This window comes from Panthera uncia, chromosome F2 (genome assembly GCF_023721935.1).
Source record: "Panthera uncia isolate 11264 chromosome F2, Puncia_PCG_1.0, whole genome shotgun sequence".
Lineage (NCBI taxonomy): Eukaryota > Metazoa > Chordata > Mammalia > Carnivora > Felidae > Panthera > Panthera uncia.
The window spans coordinates 69,973,265-69,994,405 of NC_064812.1; the positions used below are offsets into that span (position 1 = coordinate 69,973,265).

General features: G+C 40.7%; 1 protein-coding gene across 1 annotated transcript in view; it reads right to left on the reverse strand.

The window, feature by feature from the left end:
• Positions 1-21,141, reverse strand: part of CLVS1 (clavesin 1) — a 159,244-nt gene that overhangs the window by 83,764 nt on the left and 54,339 nt on the right. Inside the window, exon 2 of the mRNA XM_049633364.1 lies at positions 2,977-3,151. Within this exon, the coding sequence (XP_049489321.1) occupies positions 2,977-3,151 (175 nt within the window). The remainder of the gene's footprint in view (positions 1-2,976; positions 3,152-21,141) is intronic.

The window sequence follows — 21,141 nt, forward strand, 5'->3', positions numbered from 1 at the left end:
CAGAGGGTGCACAGGAAGAAGAACAGGGGCTTCTCTTCTCTCGCTGACTGGCCTTTCCTCGCGTTCCCTTTCTCTGCAAAAGTCTATCTATGTCTTTGCCCATGTCAGCAGTATTGTAGAATTAATCTCGAATATTCGTGGCTGGCGAATGGAGACCTGTATGAGATCCTCCTTTTACAACAAGGGTGACCACATGGGTATGAATTCTTTTCTCTGTTTTTGGTCAAGTTAGCTAACATACAGTGTAGTCTTGGCTTCAGGAATAGATTCCCATGATTCCTCACTTACATACAACACCCAGTGCTCATCCCAACAAGTGCCCTTCTCAGTGCCCATCACCCATTTCCCCCACCCCTTTATCCCTCAGTTTGTTCTTTGTATTTGTGAGTCTCTTATGGTTTGCATCCTTCTCTGTTTGCATCTTACTTTTCTTTCCCTTCCCCCATGGTCTTTTGTTAAGTTCCTCAAATTCCACATACGAGTGAAATCATATGATATCTGTCTTTCTCTGACTGACTTATTTAACTTAGTATAATACCAAAGGCATGAATTCTGCTCAGTACAAGTTCTGACTTTTTTGAAATGTCAAAGGAGCTAATGGCTACATTGTGGATAAAAACAATCCTGCAATGAAGAAAGATCACTGAGAGAGCCAGTAGAGAGGTGACGATGGTATCTGAATGTCCCCTCAGAGAAAAGCCTAGAATGAGCCTCAGAGGTAATCGCCTGGAGTGAGAAGTTGCCAGTGAATGGCCATATCTGACTGCCCTCTGTGGAACAAAAGCAGCACCTATCTGCAGTGGCCCTGAGGGATTTTTCACAGTGGCCCAGACAACAGCTAGATGGTCCAGGGAGCCTGTATCCAAAATGGAGGAGCTACACCCATGCTTAGCTTCCCCTGGAACCATTGGCTTCCTTCTCCTAGCAGGAGAGACTGCACCTTCCTAAGCGTTCCCAGGGATTCAGGGCCTGGGCAGGCAGAATTCCCAGAAAAATCTGCATTCCAATCCAGACTGCCTGACTCCAGACTGGCCTGATACTTACCCACCGTCAAAGGAGTTTACCTTGCTTTACATAAAGGGAGAGGAGTAAAGGGATTCAGGTCATTGTTCTGTGAGATGATGGGAGGAAGTACTTTTACTCCACTCTGACCTTGACCTCATGCATCTCCCTTCTCTCAGTAGAAGTTACTCCTTAACCAGAGCTGTAGGAAGGTTGTTGTGAGATTCATCCCAGGTCCTGGTACAAGTAAAGGCCCAGATGGGACTCACCTTGCCCACAAAAGGTCACCTACTATTTCTCACAAAAACATCTTACGAGCTTATGTGTAGCCTTGCCTTTTAAAACACATCGCATGTATTAACTCAGTAAGACCCACATCAGCCCAGTGGAGTTGGCAAGGGACATATTATATAGTTCACACGTTTTAAGAAAGAAAAACTGGAATACAAGTTTGGATAAAGGACATTGTCTTTCCTGATTTATGAAAAAAATCTTATAAAAACAGAGCTAGAATCACAGCTACTTATACGTGTATTGGATTATCTTTTTTAAAATGGATAAAATCAAATGAAGCTTGTACCACCACAGAAAACCCTGGAACTATGGTCAGCATAACTATAGAGCATGAAATAAACTTTGCAGCTTCCTTTAAAACTCTTTTTGATAAAAGCTGTAAGGAGAGAGAGATCAGAGGTTCAGTGATTTGGATAAGAGGAGTCTGGACAAAAGGAGTTAAAGCTGAGAGAAAGTGATCGATAGTATAGAGCTGACCAATCCATGATCCGGTTGGTTAAGGCAAGGCAGGACACTGCCTGTAGTCTAGAAATGCGAAAGCAACTTCCAAAACATGTCCCCAGTACACTGCACGATGCAGCCCCCCAGGATAACGTGGCATTAGTGGAAGAGGGTGTATTTGCTCCTCCTCTTCTGAAATGCCCGTTCTATTTCTCCTACCCTTGAAATAGGAAACCATTTCAATAAAATAAGATCCATTCAGGAAACCTGTTTATCAGAGGCCTACGAGGTGCTAGAGATCTGTAGGAGGCCCGATACGAATAAGCCACAGTTCCAGAAACAGACCCATCAACCACCCATCACACTAGACGATGATGAGTGGTGGAAATGGGTCTCCTACTTTTGCACTTTGAAGAGCAAGGGTAATGGCTGCTGATCTGAGAATTAGCAAATATCTATTTTTCTACATAGCTTCATGTCACTGCCATCTTTGGGGAGGGTCACCGCATTGAGTCATTCTTCCTTCAAAATTAAGAAGGGACATGGGTTTTATCTGTGCTGATTCTGAACCTTCCCGAACTGTGCCTTTACTTTGTACTGTAATAGTGTTGTCACCAGAAAGCTACCCAGCAGTGCCCTTTGAGTTTGTTACTTTTCACAGAATCACTGGCTTTGAGAAGTAGAAGGAACCCCAAGACCTCCGTGCAGCACAAAACACCCTTCCCCAAAGTCCTGACAACTGGTCACACAAACAATACGTAGAGTTTTGTCTGCTTCCTTTGTTTGCACTGACGTGGTTTACTTTAGTACAGACACTCAAGCACAGTGCATTCTGGGAAATGAGGGTCCACGGGGTGCATTTCCAGAGTGCAACACTGTTTCTAGAAAGAGTGGAAGGCCCCCATGCCACCTTTACCTAGGGCATGCTCATAGAGCAGATGTTTTCTAGTTTTAATTTTTGTGAACTCTCGGATGAGGCTAAACATCTCTGAGCTTTATTCATAATTGCTACAGTAGGTGATTTGTGCCTGTGGTAACAGTACTTTAGAGTTGTTAATGAAAACGAAGACTGACTTTTACAAAAAGTCTAACTCAGGCTGGAGTGAAAATATGGAGGAGTCACAGGCGAACTGCACCGAAGTTTTCCTTTCCTATTCCAAAGGACAAATATTACTTGGGTTGGAATAAGACAAAAGTACACTGTCACACAGTCCCGTACTGTACGTTGGGTGAACATACCTGCAGCCCTTCGATAGCCAGTTTGAGGATTGAAGGTGTCAGTTTGGAGGCTTGTTTGAAGGAAAAATTACTCCAGTCTATGATTAAAATGAAGCCATTTATCTGCAGCTCTGGATCTTCGATAAGGACTTCCAGGGACAGCAGGATGGCACGGAGGATGTCTGTGAAGGAGTTCCTGGAGCCAAAGCACAAAGGGGAGACTGTGTGTGAGTATCAGCAGGCGATAGCATGTTGTGAGGAGAGGGCTGGTCGCCTCATGCCGCTGCTCCATAAGCCCAACCTGCAGGGTGATGCAGGTGTCCTGTATCCAAAGTGACCAAAAATACGTTTGCTAAACTTCACAGGAACAACGCGGCAAGAGTCACAGGATGGGGGCCTCCCTCTGACACAACTGCATCAGCACCCCGAACTTTAAAGTTATTTCTCTTTAGCGTTTCCATTGGTTTCCATACTCTGTTTCTGGCACAAAACTGATTGCATTTCCCCGAAATGCATCCCTTACCCGTCTCTCTCCCTCGCAGAGCTCTGTCAGCTTCTAGGGCGAGGACTGGGCCACAATCTTAGTTGTATCCTCGACACCTAGCTCCTCAGTGAATCATCGCTGAACAAATAAGGTAAAAACTGCAATCAGAGGCACTTATTTTGATTAAATTCCTCATTGTTTTTGTTTGATTAAAACAAAAGCAATTTTGTTTGCTCATTGCTTAAAATCTTGCTGAAAGTATAAAAACACCCATGCAATTGAGGCTATTTTCTAGCTTCAGTTCTGGGTTAGAGAAAAATAAAGCAGGAAGAATAGCTTATTTTCATTGAGGGTTTGCAGAGTATGATTCAGGAGGGAAACCGCTTGGAGTACCTCGGTAACTATGACAACAGGCAGACCGGAATGCCAACGAGAGTGACGTTCTCCAGTGTTGTATGTGTTCCTCCATGCCATATATTCCCATTCACCAGATGATTTTTGGGTGAGATAATTTTCAGACATGAGGAAGTTGATGCCAATTTCCTTCTGCTAATTCTTCCAACAAATTATCTGAGCTATAAATCAAAAATCTTAGAGAACCTGTGAATTCAGTGTCTTTTTTGATAAGTAGGAAAATGTAAGCTTGGATGGCAAGTGATGGCAAAATTCCGTATTTTCTTCAGGCTACTATTAAAATCAGAAGGCATCTCCTTTTGTGAAAGAAGTATGAAATGATCAGACTTTTGGGCATTTCAACCTGGTTCAAATTCTAACCCAAGCCTAATGATTCCGGATGAGAAATCAGGAAGATTTCTAATAGTAAATCAGTAAGAATTTACTGAATGTCTATTAGAAGCTCAACATTGTGTTTCATACTCAAGATTATAAAGTTATATGTTGTATTTCCATTTTCAAAGAGCGCGTAATTTAGCTGGGGTGGGCTAGGAAATTATGGACGTGAGTTGAAAGGATCAATAAAATTTGAGTCGTCAGGGAAGAGTTTGTGGAGAGATGAAGGCTTGGGATTAATCTTAAAGGATGGATAGGATTTTGATGATGATCGAGAGAAAGGGAAGCGAGACATTTCAGGAAAGATGGGTGACGATAATTGAAAAATGAAGATATACATATAGCCCATTCTGTTTCCATACAGTTCTTTTACTAAAAATTTCTTTCTTACATCAAGCTAAAATTTTTCTTCCCCAAATCTACCTATTGGCTGTAGTTCTGCTATAAAAGAAAACACCTCAGGTCTTCCATATTTCATGCCTTCCACTCTGTAAGCATGATGATCATGATGCCCCATGTAATCTCTAGGTTAAAAAAAATTAGTAACTTTAACCGTTTCTCATAGGAAATGGTGTTTAATACTCCCCTCATCATTATTGTTTTCTTTCAGATGTGTTCTCTTAACGTTAAGAGCTGTCAGATTCCTATTAATGTAGGATAGGTTTTCATCAGGACTTTTTGTTTTTGCATCCACATCAAACATTAAATGAAGACCAAAGTCCTTTTCAGACATACAGCTTTAGGGGCATGTGGTTGGTTCAGTCAGTAGAGCACGTGCCTCTTGATCTTGGGGTCGTGAGTTTGAGCCCCGTGTTGGGTGTAGAGAGTAGTTAAAAATAAAATCTTAAAAAAACCATACAGCTTTGTATTCAGGAGAAACATTGCTTTAAGGGGAGCATGGGACTAAAGATTATGAAAATACGGAAGTGCCTAATAGTAAACTGGAAACTACCACTGGGGAATTAGAAAATCTGACCCTGGATAAGCCTTCTTAAGAAGAGCACACACATGGAGAAGGTTAGGACTATAAGGCAAAACCTTAGGTAGAGCCTATTTACAGTACTGAGTTGAAGGAAGAAGAATTAAGGAAATAAAAGATAAGAGAATGGAGATAGTCCTGAGTTACAAAAAAAAAAAAAAAAGAGTGTTTCGAGAAATAAGGGTATGATAGATTGCAAATATTACTACTTCTTCCTTTGCCTTTTGACATTGCTATGATTAAAACATGCTACAGCTAGCATGCTGAATTGAAGAAAAGGGTGAGGAACACAGATCAGTGACTTCCCAGTCAACTAACAGATCTTCATGAGAACCAGAACTACCCAGCTGAACCCAGGCTGGATAAACTCTAGCTGTCCTACAAATGTGAGCAATAATAAGTGATTACTTTCTTCAGCCACTGAGTTTGGGGATGGTTTGTTATACAGCAACCGCTGTCCAATATCAGTAGTTAACTAAGTCAAATGCAACAGTATAATTTGAGAGATAACACCTCTTCTCATCACGTATCCTCTTGAATCCACTCCCAAGAAAAGGTATCGAACTCTGGAAATGGGGAAACCATTTCATGTATTTTCAACACCAGAACCTTACTGAAGGATAGGCATTGTCAATGCATGAAGTATTATATCCATGGGATGATCTCAGGAGAAAAGTGAAGGGATTCTGGACTTCATTACAGTTCCCCAATGTTCAAATGCTTCACTTTAACAGAGGAACTGGATGAGCAGGAAAAAGTTGAATGGATTATGTTTCAGGTCATAACTTTAAACCCCCAGTGAGGCATACAACCTCACCTCATGCCTTAGTTGTGATGATTATCTTGAATTCCTTACTTCTTGCCTTCCTCCTATGGAGTTCCTCATCTTTTTCCTCATTCCTCCTTACAACACTGTTGACTTGTGAAATCCTCCCAGGTTTTTATAATTTAAAAATACCTCTCAGACCAAATACTTTATGCAGATACTCTGCCCTCAAGGAGGTGCGGCATAAATCCCCACTCCCTAAGTGTGGGCTGAGTGTGGTGACTTCCTTCCAAAGAGTACAGTACGGAAAGGGAAACAAGTATAAGCTGGAGAAACCTCCAAGCCCTACCTTGGCCAGGTGACTAGGGTCCCCAAACTCAGTGGCTGAAGAAACTAATCATTTATTATTGCTCACATTTGTGGCACAGAGACAACTCATGTTGATAGTCTTATCCTTTGATATGGTGATGAAAAAGGTACTTTACCCCTGTGATCTTCTTGCAAAAAAGCCATAATTCCAAGTAAATCAAGAGGAAAACATTAGACAAATTCCAACTGAGGGACATTCTACAAAATGCTTGACCAGCATGCCTCAAAATTGTCAAGTTCATTAAAAGGCAAGGAAAGTCTGAGAAACTGTCACAGCCAAGAGGAGCCTAAGAAGACATGAAGATTGAATGTAATGTGGTATCTTGGATGGGATCCTGCGACAGAAAAAAGATACCAGGTAGAAACTAAGGAAATCTGAATAAATTATGGACTTAGTAAATAAAAATGTGTCATATCAGTTTATTAGACATAATAAATACACTATACTAATGTAAGATGTTAATAATAGGGGTAACTGAAGGCAGGGCACAGGGGAAACTGTGCTCTCTTCCTAAAAATTGTGTAAATCTAAAATTGCTCTAAACAAGAAGTTTGTTTTTTTAAAGTTTTTATTAGAGTTTATAATCTGTTGTGGTAAGTTTCCATGAATCTTCTAACAAGGTTTCTAAGCAAACCAAAATGGTCATGAACAATTCAGCTACTTTAAGTAAATTGTAGAAATGAGAACAGAAGTCGGTTATGGATTGTATCAGTTTTCAATTGACAATTAAAAGCACAAATGTGATAATATATGTGAAAGCACTATATGAACTACAAATTGCCAATGGAATGTAAAGAACTATATTACTAACCAATAGAAACCTCCCCCCACAAAGGATAATATATTTATATTAATATCTATATTGATTAGGACGTAGTCATGGTTTATCTAAGGGTTTTTATTATTATACTGTGAGCACTTAGAGATTACAAGTAGTGACTCATTTTTAGGTCCTATTGTTTTTATGAGCTGAGCACCCAATATTGTTACCCGAGGCTTTACAATTTAGCAAGAGCATACTACAAATGGGACGCAAAATAGTGGAGATAGTAAGCCTTTTATCAATGAGAAGACACTTAAGCTTCAAGAAGTGATTCTTTTGTGCTTTGAAATTTCAGTGGAGATTCTAGAACTTAGAACCTAGATCCTAGACTCCCATAAGGAAAAAAAACCCTGCTACATGTGATCAAATAACCATGTAAAGATATGATAGGGTTGCCAGTGACACTCGTTCTTAGGAAGAGCAATGAGAAGCCTCTTAATCATTCTGAAGTCACAGTGTATGTTCCTATTCTAACTTTTCTACTGCAGCAAGAAGTCTCTTAATATTTGTAGTTAAAGCTTTTTGGCCAGTTCTATCTCAAAATCTCTTAACTTCACACTCAATGTCATCAAGTGTTTAGTTTTTTTCTTGGGAAGTTTTTAAAGTCCTCCTTAAACCACAAAATGCTTTTGCAAATGGCTAATGGCTAATGGCTAATGGTAGCTAAGCAGATGGCTACCAAATATCTATGTTCTATTCACAGATGCAGAAACATTGTAGCTGAGCATGCTTCTTTATGTCTTCACCCCTTTGAAGCTTCTTTCAATGTTAATTATCAAAATAACCATGGCATGGCTTTCACAGTTACTGACTACACTTTGCCCCTTATCTGGTAAGGATGCCCTGGCCGAGGTGGAGAGGAACACGTGCTCCATCCGTTGATCCTCTGGTGATTTTCATCTCTGGACAGAGGAAGAACTCTATTTTAGTAAAGGGACCAAAGGACTTGTACTTCAAGGCTTGACATCCTGGCTGTGCCACACACCAAATATGCGACCACACTCATAGGAGTCTGGAGTTCAGTAAGGGGTAATTTCCTGCTCCTCCATGAGAAGGTTGTTGCAAGAATTATGCAAAATGATGTGTGAAGAAGCTTTGTGAAGCACATCCCATTAGGAGGCAGTATTGGTACTTGCATGAATTACAGGGATAACCTTTTTGTCCCACTGATCTCATGGAGGTGATGATAACAGGACAACAAGAAATGTACAAACTGAATCGTGTTCTATCCAGAGGAACCTATTTTCTCCTCTTCTAAAACTGAGGGTTTTCAAAACATGGTCTGAGATGGGACTTCTGGTGATACATTTTCCTAAATGACTTCTAATAATTCCTACATGAATCAAGGCTTAGCTGAATGGTTGTCTGTGTGTCATTGTGCGTTGAGGAAAATGAACCCATATTTCTCAATGAGGTAATCAAGGAACAGTGAAAAAAAAATGTGTTTTGAAAACATTAGGTGCAAGGAAGATACTAACAAAAACGTTTAGCTTTGCTGTACTAGACTTAATATTTGCAGGCGCTTACTATTCAATTTATTTTCCTAAATGTTAGCTGGAAAGTAAATTAGACAATTACTTTTCTCAGCAGGGATGATCACTGAGGGAACAGAAGCCTGGATTTAATTCTGCCTCACATGATTTGATGAGGCTCATGCTCTCAAGAGGAGAAGAGAAAGGGAGAAAGGGAAAAAGAGATGAGGGAAGAAAAGAGAAAGAATGAGTGAAAAAAAGGAAGAGGGAACATCTTGCAATTAACTTATCATCTATTAATTTCATCCTATTCCGGTCAGTGAATAGGATTTAGGTTAACATAAGAATACAATTCCTTGTAACCCCAGAATAATGAGTTGCCTATTGATTTATGATTAGTTACAGTATGGGAATATCTGGTTCTCAAAGCCTCTGCATCAGATAAAAGGAATAATGTATTCGATACCATTCAAACATAACATATGGGGCCCTTCCTGTGTGTGGAGTTTTAGATAAGGGGCGAGCTACAGCATATCATCTGCTTTCGGAATTTTTAGTGCAGTCCGGGTGACAGATTCTCAAGTTAAATGGAGTGTAGTTTATACAAACAAGTACAACCCTTTCAGATGTTTGTCTAGCTCTACCAAGTATGGCAACAATACATGGAAAGAGGATGGGGCTGTCATCTCTGGTCCAAGCTCACCTCTTCCCCAACCATTTGCTTACAGAGGACAGAGCACAAAAGGGTAATAATCTTGTCTAAGAACGGGACCCTCACTTAGAACTCATGTAGAGAAAACAGAGATAAAAATGGTGAAAACAGTGTTTTGTCACTCAAGTAAAGCTTGAAGATAAGAGGCCGTGTTTCTGTAGACCAATCCCGACAGGCCTACATCTCGAGATACAGACACAAGAATGTCAAGTATTCATACCCGACATTCAAAATGGTACTGGAACTAAAGCTCACAATTCCAGTCGGCCAGCGTCCTTCCTTTTTTGTGTTTCTGTGGCAAATAAGGGTACAAATCGTGTGCGTGTGCACCTACAATAACTCACCGTTTAGAGTTAATTCTCCTAGAACTTGTCTTCCATCCCGTTCAGTTATTTTTTTGTTTAAATCAAGAAATAGTTTGAATAAATAAAACCTGTGTTTTCATCACATTTGATCCAAGTGCTTCTGAAGTCTCCCCCAAATTAAAAATAATTAAATTAACACCAAGTGTATCTATCTGCTCACTTAAACAGATAATATAATTTCTCATCAATTAATGTCTTCTTTTAAATTTCTGAAGTAGCTGGAACTGGATAAGGAGTCAGGAGGCATTCATTCAAAGATTTAACAAAAGTTCAACTTTATGGAAAACACGTAAGATAAGAGGATTTTTTTTTCCTTTTCTGCAAGTACATGGGAACTGGTAGGAGACATTTAAAAATATGTATATGGGAGGCAAATGAAGCAGAATCATTAAAAGCAATGAGATTTGGAGTTGGGCAGACTCTGATTCAAATCCTGGCCATTCCTGGCCATGTGAGCTTCATAAGTTATTTATCTCTCTGTGGTTTCGTTTTCTCATCTGCAGAAGAAGGATCATAGCAACTCGCCCACAGTACTGAGAAAAGATCACTTATGGCTGGGGGACTTGGGACATCTTCAGCTGGGCTGTGAAGAATGGGAAGGTTTGGACACTGGACAGAGAAGGGAAAGGGAAGAAGGAGCCATACAAACACCAGTAAAAGTTGAGAGCACAGAGACCAAGTATTGGGAGCCAGGGCATGCTTGCCTATGCCATGGAACAAAGAGAATAGAATGTAGAAATATGGTCAGAAATGGGGTTGTGGCTTCTTCATTCCGTTCAATGGGAGAACTACTGAGTGTTTATGCAGTAGGGGGAAGCAACGGTAGTCATGTTTTAGGAAGATTTGGACTGGCAACAGGGACTGTAAATTGGAGTCAGGAGACTGGAGTCACACAGCCCAATTAGGAGGAGGTGACAGCAATACATTAGGTGAGAACTGAATGGAAATTGTAGAGATGTGAGAAGAACTGGGAAAGACAGTACTTAGGACTTAGTTACAGATTAGATGTAGGTGTGAAGAGAGGAAAGACAGGGCTACTTAATAGGACAAATGTCAGGTAAGAAGTGAGTCACAGGCGCTGCAGTTGTATCTTACAGAGGTTCTTACATAGCAATAATCAGCACCCAGGACAGCATACAGTGTTGATATTCGTATTAATATGATTTGACACCAAAGCTGTCAAGAGGGTGCCTGGAAGTACATGGTTGTTTGGAGTGTGAATTCCTGCCACACAGGTGATGAAATACCACTTTAAGTAGATGCCATGTCTGCAGACAAGAATATTTCCTGTTCTATTTATAAAAGACCACTTACCTCTATAGCCTAGACTATGAGCTTACCAGAGCTGGGAGTGCATTATTTGTCTTTGAATCCTTGGCAATCACCAGTACCTACACATAGTGGATACTCAACAAATGATGCTCGGTGAAGGAAGAAAGGCAGGTAGGCTAAACCAACCTGTTAGATGCTTCGAAACAGTGAAAATACACAAAAGCCACTTTGAGAACACCAGTGGGTAAGTTTTCCTCCGCGTCAATGTCTCTTATGCTCATTGCTAGAGGTAGTGGTGTCAGATGCGTGTCCTTAAGCACTTTTGCCATTATGGCTCGCATTTATAGAATAATGTGCTACTAAGCACCATGTATCCAAGAGGGGGAAAGGAAACTAGGCTTTATGATTAGATTTTGGCTTAGGAAAAGACCATGCATGTTTTCAAATAAGGTTAGTAATGGCATTAATTAAGACCAAGAAAATGACAATCTAGAAGAGTTAATAATAAATGCTAGATGGGGATGTTTCTAGATAGGAAGTCTGGTATACCATAAGATTCTTAGCCCACTGGGAAAAAACTCATCCCCAAATACCACTTAAAGACAGCCTGACATGCAAGTGAGGAAAAGGTTTATTTCATCCAGCTCTCCAGATAGGGATTGATCCAAAGTCTATAGGGAGCCACAGAAGAAGAATTAAAAAACCACCCTATAATGGAAATGAATTATGAGCATTCCATCCATTACTAAATGACTATGAAAAATTAATTTCATGCTTCTCTCTTCTGCTAACTCCCCTGGCTGAGAAGCTGCAGAAGAGTAAAAACTAGGAAGAGTCTCAAGATTGCAAATAATTAGTACCGCGTATTTAATACTATGCACAGAGCTAGGATCATATCAGCCTAACTGAGGTCACAAAGAGCAAGATCCCCCTTGATGTGAGGGAGTTAAGGTGGATAGTCACATTACTCTTACTTCCAACGGAGTTCAAGTGACATTTATAGATTTTGCACGGGGTTCATGGTTATGGACTAGTCACCACGTGAACTAGAATATTCTTTCCTATGAGTCTGTCTGGCTCTTATTACAACAAAATTGCTTTCAGAATAATACACTGGACAGTAAGGTGAGAAGGTATTTTAGAAAAACAACCATCCCATAACAGTGCATTGCTTTGAATGATTTTGCCTCCTGAGCATCTTCCCTTTCGTATGCTGCTGTCACTCTTGCAATCAAGAGTATCCTTTCCCAAATTACAAACTTGATAATAGTGTGCAAGACAACTTGAATTAAATAGTACATTAGCAAAACAACCCTATAGATGTTGCATTTCACGGAAAGCACACCTGTGACTTGAGTTGGAAGTACACAACATCTTATAATTTTAATTAATTCAGAAAATTGCCTACTCCGATGAAAATTCCAAATCTCTGTGCTTAATAAAGAGGTTAACAATATCTTAAAACCAAGAAGTCCCAAGGCTCTAAAATTAGTTGTCTGTAAGTAGGAGTCTCAACCCTGAAAAATATGGATAATTCACATCAGAATATTTAATGGAGACTGAATTTGGAGAGTCTGCAGTCTGACTGAAGTTTTCAAAGTTGGTTTATCCTTTCCCCTTTTAAAAATTCTAGCCCTCTTAATCATAAGCTACTGAAACAGCAGCAAGCAATCAAATTCACGAAAGATGAAAAGGAGAGAGCCACAGGAAATCATTATGTAATAGAAAGAACAATCTTATTTTCGGAGATAGTGTATTTTTATATATTTATTATCTACCCTGACAGAGATGTAACTTGTTGGCTCATTTTTGGGTAGACATTCTTCTACCTGGCTATCAGCCTTCAACTATTTTATCTTCCTTAAGACACTTTAAGGTTATTGGATTCTTGGAGAGAGAAGGATAGAAGGTGGCTGTGCCTTCAAAGCTATCAGGTTCAGAGAGACTCTTAACACCATCTATACTGTTTCTGAGTTTGAACACCAGTACGGCAAGCCTCATGAGGAGAATTTGGGTCTTGATCAACTCCTAAAATGCTTAGTGATGGTTCACAAATCATAATAATGATAAGAGGATTGAACATGCTTCTGAAACCAGGATAAATATATTCCCATGGCCTGGAGAGAAAAAGCTTTTTGCAAATACCCCCTATACTGCTTCTGCAACCGGACATGTGGTTAACTTCAGCAGAAAAACAAAAAACAACCTTTTGGACATTTCAGATGACAGCTGGAGCCTAGAGTCCTGTGACTTTATAATAGAGAATTGGCAAGAGAAGACGTGTCAGAATAGAGATATGGGAGTTTCTAGAATTCTCCTTGAGAAAGATCCACATGCGCCCACACACACTCCACCCAGCCCGAATCAGGCACGTAATGGACACTGAAGGGTGGTAATCCTTCTCCCTGGACTCTATAAACCAGTGAGCTGGGAGCTCTGATGGACGCACTTACTGAGCCCCAGCCAGAACTCCTTATTTCCACTCTGCTTAATTCTAGGAATCGGAAGCGAAACAAAAGGTAACACGTAATATGTTTATAAAAGAATAAACATAGGCTCATCATAGCTGATGTAACAATACAATACAAAGTACAGGGCGCCTGGGTGGCTCAGTTGGTTAAGCATCCGACTTCGGCTCAGGTCATGATCTCACAGGCCATGAGTTTGAGCCCCGTGTCGGGCTCTGTGCTGACGGCTCAGAGCCTGAAGCCTCCTTTGGATTCTGTGTCTCCCTCTCTCTCTCTGCCCCTCCCCTGCTCATTCTCTCTCTCAAAAATAAATAAACATTAAAAAAATACAATACAAAATAAAATAAAACAAAACAAAAACCCCCCAAAGAATTGGCTGACTTTTCCTACCTGAGGTAGAGTGTGCTTGGAGAGGATTTTGCCCTACAAGGTGACTTTACACAGGGAAACTCTGGGGAATTATTTTATGGAGCTGGTTAAAGGCAACATTAGTTTCTTTTACTTAATTACATCACAGATTATCACTTGGCAATTCTCTAAGCAATTAGAGCCAGCGGTTATTATTTATTGCTGCCACTTAGTAGCTACACTGCAGGAGATACTGTAAAACATCAACATACATTTATCTTCAACATAGGTCCAAAATATCCTACTCTGAATAGCAGAACAGAATTTGGAAAATGCGTTACATATGTATACAGACACATAACTTACATATTTAAATATTCACACAAAGAGAAAATACAACATTTTGGGACTTGGGATTTTGTTCCTCTTTATTGTAGGAGGATTTCAGTGCCTATATTTATTCTAACAAAATCTCAGAGACTGTAAGGGACTACTTGGAAAGATTAGCAGTTTAATTTCCAAAGAGGAAAAGAGGAAAAAATTCAAATGCTCAGGCTCTGGAAGGTTCTATCTCAAGTTTATTCTCTGGCTTTAATCCTTGCCTGCTATAAATTGATGGGCTATTATCCATCCCTATTCTATTTATTAAACAAGGCACAAGGAGGGTTTTCCTCATTCTGGTTCCTAACGTTCCCAGAAGGAACTGAAACTTCCTGTCTGCTTGACCCACATTCAGGAATTGGTGATGGTACTTACGCACCTACATAATTCTCTAGATCCTGAAGCAACACGTCAGCACTGCTTACATGTACTTGCTATGTACAAGTAATTGCTGACCAAAGCAGGCCAGAGTACTGGGAAAGCTTGGAAGGAGAGTGGATTAAGATGGAGACTGGTTCTTCCAGAATGGATTTACAATTCAAATAGAATAAGGCAACTGACCTTGAGTAGCAATCTTTGTGATTACGTGGTGATCCTCATTTAAAGGTAAGATCACTTCCTCCCACTTGGGGGATGTCTGGTAATGTGTGGGGGGGAGGAATTGATGATTTCCACATTATTTGGATACTGCCACCAGCATTTATTGGGCCAAGGCCAATGATGCTAAATATCCTGCAATGTGCAGTACAAGCCCCAGAATTAGAGCCCATCCCAAATGCCTGCATTTTTTAAATCTTAAATAATGAGGTTCAGAGCCAGAGAAGATCAGAGAAACTACATCAGCAGTTAGTTGCACAGCAATAACTAGGTTCCTGACTCTTGGGTCCAGTGTGCCTGCTATATCCCTGAGACTCACAGAACATTCAAAGGAAGAAATACTAACTCGAATGGGAAGCTGGGCAGTGTATGGAACCAAGAATATCTCCTGCTGTTTCTCTATTGCACTTTCTTCCTCTGTGCCTAGACTGTTCTTTCCCTTCCCTTCACCAGGCCAACTCTTTCTCATTCTTTAAGCCCTAAGACAAATGTTACTTTCTCCGGGCGACTTTCCTACCACAGGAAGTAGCAAAGTATTGACAAGGATTGACAAGTATTGTCAAGGTCCCACCTTGACCAAACTTTGGTCAGGCTCCTCTGAGCCCTTTTTACCTGGGCCTCATGCTTGGTCCACATCCTCAGCCTACAGAACCCAGTTACAGTAAATAACCCTGCTAAGCCAGTAAACTGAGAATCTCTCCAGCCTTGAGATCTAGTCAAACTCCTCTCTGCACCACCCATCCCTGACACGTAACCAAGTTTCTCTTGGTAATGTTCCATCTACTACCTTGCCCTGCCTGTCGGCTGTAAATCCCTACTTGCCCCTGTTGTTTTCTGAGTTGAGTTCAAACTCTCTTTCCTATTACAATAGTCTTGAAAAAAATAATTTTTTTCAGTGAAAAATCTTTCTCTTGTAGTGTCAATACATACATGTCAAATGGATGAATTCCTGATAGAAGCTATCTAGATAGATGTCCCCACATGGGGAAAAAAGCCTAGTGGATGAGCTAAAGGAACACAGAATGACTGCAATGAAGAATCTGACCCTGAAGAGCTCTCCTGTGCTCCCGGGGACGGGTGCTGGGACAACCATTGGGTCCATTTGTGCCAACGAGCCTTCTCTGCAGCTAAGGCAGCCCGTTGTGCCAATCCACGGGCCAGGAAAAGGTGGAACACTTTGAGGCTTGGAGAATATCCTTGAGGGTATTCAATTTGCAAAAGAGACAAGCTGGTACCTGGGGGGTTACATGGACAAAATGAAGGGCTAGGATACTCTCAAGTAGAACAGACCTTTCTGGTTATTATTCCATACTGAATGGACACATTCTTTTGTACTGATTCATGCATTCTTCATGGACACATTTGTCATTGTTGAGAGACTGAAGAAATCCATTAGAAAAGTCCACTCTGGTATTTGTTACTTATTATTTAAGCAAGAAGACACAAATTCCTCAAGAATCAGTAGGAGAGCATCTGTTTGTTATTCCGCCCCAGATACTGTGCAATGACAACTCACATATTCTTTAATTAGCCTAATGTGAAGTTGTCAAGGAAAACAAGGTTTACCTTTTTTTTTTCCCCCTCCATACTAATCTTGAAACTTCATAAAAGAGTAACTTCTCCATTTATCTGACTCTGGCAATTTGGACAGAGTCATCTCAGAGGGGCACAGCGCTTACTGTGAGGTTCAGTAAGCCAAAGACACAGTTTTGGTCTGGCTGATTTTCATTTTGGCTAATCTCAGAAGAAAGGAGTGGAGCTGACATTTAAGGGTCACCAACAAGTACCAAGTGCCACGTGTCATGTGCCACAATTGCACATACACAAGCTCAGTACCCTCACAACAATCCTATGAAGTGGGCATTAGTGCACACAAGTGCAGAAACTGTGCCTTGCTGAGGTCACTGATAGCCACACAGCAAAATGATGAGCAGAGATTAGAACCCAGGTGTCCAATGGCATAGTCCACAGTTTGTTCTCAAGGAACCATGAGCAAGGTATGTGGATCTGACCCAAACATTCCCTTCAAAAATAGGTCTTGATGCTCAAAATATCTTCATAAATAAGGTAAAGAGGAAAACCTGTTTGCAGCTGCCTGGAGAAATGCCTGTTCTAGAAGCTTCCCTTAGCCCCAAATGTCTGGGAGTGAACAACATCCACCCAGGCCATACTTTTGGCATCCCCGTGGCTCCCAAACCTCCCAATTCTCCAGGTTCCCACTTGCCCCTGTTGTATTTGGAGTTGAGTTCAAATCCTCTGTCCTGTCCTTCCTCCTCTGCAATGCAGACTGCAAAGGATTGAGAGTTGGTTACGTTCTGTGATTGACTGACTGGTGATTCTGCCTTAAAAGCACACACGCAAAATGCTTGTTCAGCCAGGTTTTTTAAAGAGTTGTGTCTCTGACTGTGGGATGCTTCCTATAGTTAAAGAATTTTCAGGGTAGGAATGGAGAAAGAAGGGTTCCAGAATCACCTACACCCCAAATAAAACTCTATTTAAGTTTTTTTTAAAGGTAATTAAAAAACATCTTCTCTCCATTCCTATGCAGAAACTAGGAAGGCCTCTTAAAGCAACAAGAAAGCTACTCCTTCTGGCTAAAAACCATGATTAAGTGGTCCCTTCCCAGACTTTCCCCCCAGATCTCAACACACAGATCCCTGTCCATCTCTGCACAAATCTACTCCTTCCTGAACTCCCATCCAGCCTGCCTAGAATGGCTTTCCAAAATTGCAAGTGGTTTTGGGGGCTGAGATGTGTATCATCTCCAGGGTTCAGTACGGGACGGTGCTCATAACTAGTACTATGTAAGCTAGAAGAATAAGGGAGATCCAAATTCAGCTCTAGAGATAGGGTACAGCGGCTCACAGCCCAGGTGCCTGTGATGGCCAGGCAGGGCTTGTGAATGAAGGAAGCAGGTTGGGGGATGCAGCCCCCCCGGCAGGATGTGACCATGGGGAAGCCCCCAGTTGGCACCAAGAGCAGTTAGAAATTGAGATTTCTAATGTGAATCTCATCGACCGACAGGTCTGCTTCTACCATTTGGGCAGCCTGGGAAAAGAGTACAAATGGGGGTCCATATACCATCTGTCTAAATATTTCAAGATTAGAAACTAAGTCAACAGATTGTTAAATAAAATATGTGCTAACCCCCCTCTAACAGATATACCTGCATGACGACCCGGAAGGCCAGGTTCTAATTTAGAATCTGGGGGATCTTTTGAATTCCATGCTCAATTGTAGTACTACTGAGAAAGCCAGCCCCCGAGCCTGAGTGCACCCACCCACTGCTCTTTTCACCCCTGGCTCCATCTGATGTAGGCTGGGCCTTGCATGCAGGGAGATCGACAGCCCAGTTCATGTGTCTAAGCTACAGACATATTTTCTACAGTCAGTATTCTTTGGTTATGTCTCAAGCCTGGAGATGCACATTTGCACACTCTGGGGGAAGTCACATCTGGAGAAGAGATCCACACAGACCTTGGAAGTGGGTTTGGGATCATTTGGGCAGACAACTCTGGGCTTGTAGATTCCAGAGCACAGTCTAGAAGGAGAGGGTATGGACTCCAGTTGGGCACTTCTCCTGGTCCTACAAGCTTCTAACCTTTTTGAAAAGGAGCACAACTTTAGGAACAGAGGAAGTTCCCCTAAAATGTGAGATCCAGAACAGGAGCCCATTGCTGCCAAGTTCTAAGGACAGTACCATGGCCAGCTAATTCAAAAATTTGAAAAACATTGAGTGGGCCATGCAAATGCTTGTTGGCCACCAGTTTGTTGCCACTGGTCTAGGCTGTGCCTGTGTTTTCCAAACACTGAGTTGGAAACAAGGAAACCAGGTGTTGCCATTGGCTAAGTATATATACTTAAATAAATTACGTTACCTCTTCAAGGTTCAAGTTGACCACTAGTAAAATGAAGTGCCTCGCACAGTGGATCCAGAGTTCTTACATCTAAATTGATTATAGCAGTCTTTTTTAGCATCATTAAACAGAGATACACCTTTATATTTATATCATAGAAATAAGCAATCTCTCCCTCTTCAATTTTTTAACACATACCAACTTTACAGGGTCTATGAACTTGGTCATATGCTATAGACATAATAAAGTTACAAGAACCTAATATTCTCTCTGTGGTAGAGTGGTTGGTAATTTAGTCCTTTAAATGATGAGGACTTGATTTTAGAGTAACAGTCATAATAAACCATTATCAGCAACTGAAAATGTTTCTTAAAGCAAAGCTTAAGAGCCATTTCCTTTATATCAACAAGACAACTTGGGGCAAAAAGAAAACTGTTGAAAATATGTCCATAGTAAAGAATATAAATAACAGCTTAAAAAAAATTTTTAACTTTTATTTATTTTTGAGAGACAGAGAGAGACAGAGCATGAATGGGGGAGGAACAGAGAGAGAGGGAGACAGAATCCGAAGCAGACTCCAGGCTCTGAGCTGTCAGCACAGAGCCTGACGCAGGCCTCAAACCCATGAACCTGAGCCAAAGTTGGATGCTCAACCAACTGAGCCACCCACCCAGGTGCCCTGTAAACTTTTAAATAATAATACTATAAATATTCAAGATTGCTTGGGGAAATACTTAGATAACATACACATAACTAAAATAATAATAATAATAATAATAATAATAATAAAAAGCATATGTATTAGAATGGCCAAAATCTGAAATACTGGCACCTCCAAATGCTGGTGAGGATGTGGAACAGAAGGAACTTGCATTCATTGTTGGTGGGAATGCAAAGTGGTGCAGCCACTTTGGAAGACAGTTTGGTGGTCGCGTACAAAACTAAACATACTCTCGTATGATCCAGCGATCGTTCTTGGTGTTGGCCCAAAGGAGTTGAAAATGGATGCCTACCCAAAAATCTACAGACGGATATTGAAAGCAGCTTCATTTATAATTGCCAAAACATGCAATCAGTCAAGATGCCCTTTAGTAGGTGAATGGCTAAACTGTTGAACTTCAAGACAGCAGAATGTTTCACTTATTTTTATGTGTTCCCTTATTGCTGAGTGAAAGAAGCCAATCTGAAAAGGCTACGTATTGTATGATTCCAACTATAAGACATTCTGAAAAAAAGAAAAACAATGGAAACAGTAAAAAGAGTGATGGCTGCTAGTGGTGGTCATTGGGAGAGGGAAGAGTAGGTGGAATACAGAGGAATTTTAGGGCAGTGAAAATATTCTACGATACAGTCATGACGGATACTGGCCATAATGCATTTTTCCAAACCCACAGAATGTACAAGAGTGAACTGTAATGTAAACTGTGGACTTTGAGTGATTACGGTGTATCAGTGAAGGTTCATCAGTTATTACAAGTGTACCTCTCTCGTGGGAGATGTGACAAGTGGGGAGACTATTCATGTGAGGGGGCAGGGAGTATATGGTAAAATCTCTGTACCTTCCTCTCGACTTTGCTGTGAACCTAACACTACTGTAAAAAAAATGTTTAAAAAATTAAATGTATATTTTATTGAGCACAACCACAAAAGAGAAAGGCCTCATAAGGTCTTCTACTTGTTATGATGAAAAACTTAAAATCCTCAATGTGTCTGATGTACCCTAGCTTCATAGATTTGTGATCACTTCTACCCTGTTCTTACTCCAGTAATCTACTTGGGCAGCCTCTGTCCTGAGGATACTCAGACCTTAATGGTGGAGGTAGGTTTTCAGTTCTCTGCTCCCAAAGCTGGGCTTTGCATTAACAGGAAACACACTGTTGACATAAATCTTTGCAATCACGTTCAGCTTTATACCTTAGAAGAGGAACGATGGTGCCATGTCCGGAATTCTGACCAAATTTGGAACCTATCTTTGGATCAGACATACTGGTCGGGCAGTTTGGAGTGATCTGAGCAAATTAGTTAGACTTTGGACTGACAGTCCTTGGGAAAGGTATAAAAGAAAGTAAAAAATGACTAAATATTGATACTGGAAAGGCGAAAGAGGCCTGCACACAGTATACAATATGATTATATATTGATTTGACTTGCTGGAAATGGCTGGTTAGGAAAGGACATAAATAAGGGGCAAAGAACATTTTTCAAATGTTTGGAGATGACTTTCTCTTCTTCCTTCTCTATTTATTGCGTCTAGAAAAAGAAAGAAAGTTCTTAGATTACTGTTTGGAAGATTCAGGTTGGAAGAAAAATGTGCTGGCAGTGACGATTGCTCATGATGTGAACAGATTACTGAGAGATTTACAATCAATTTCTAGTGACCTTAAGACATTATAGAATTTTAGATCTGTTCCAAAGCCTTCATCTTTATACATGAGGAAGAAATGAGGCCTGCAGGATACAGTTAATAAATATCGGAGCCAACATTTGAACTTCAGTGTCTGAA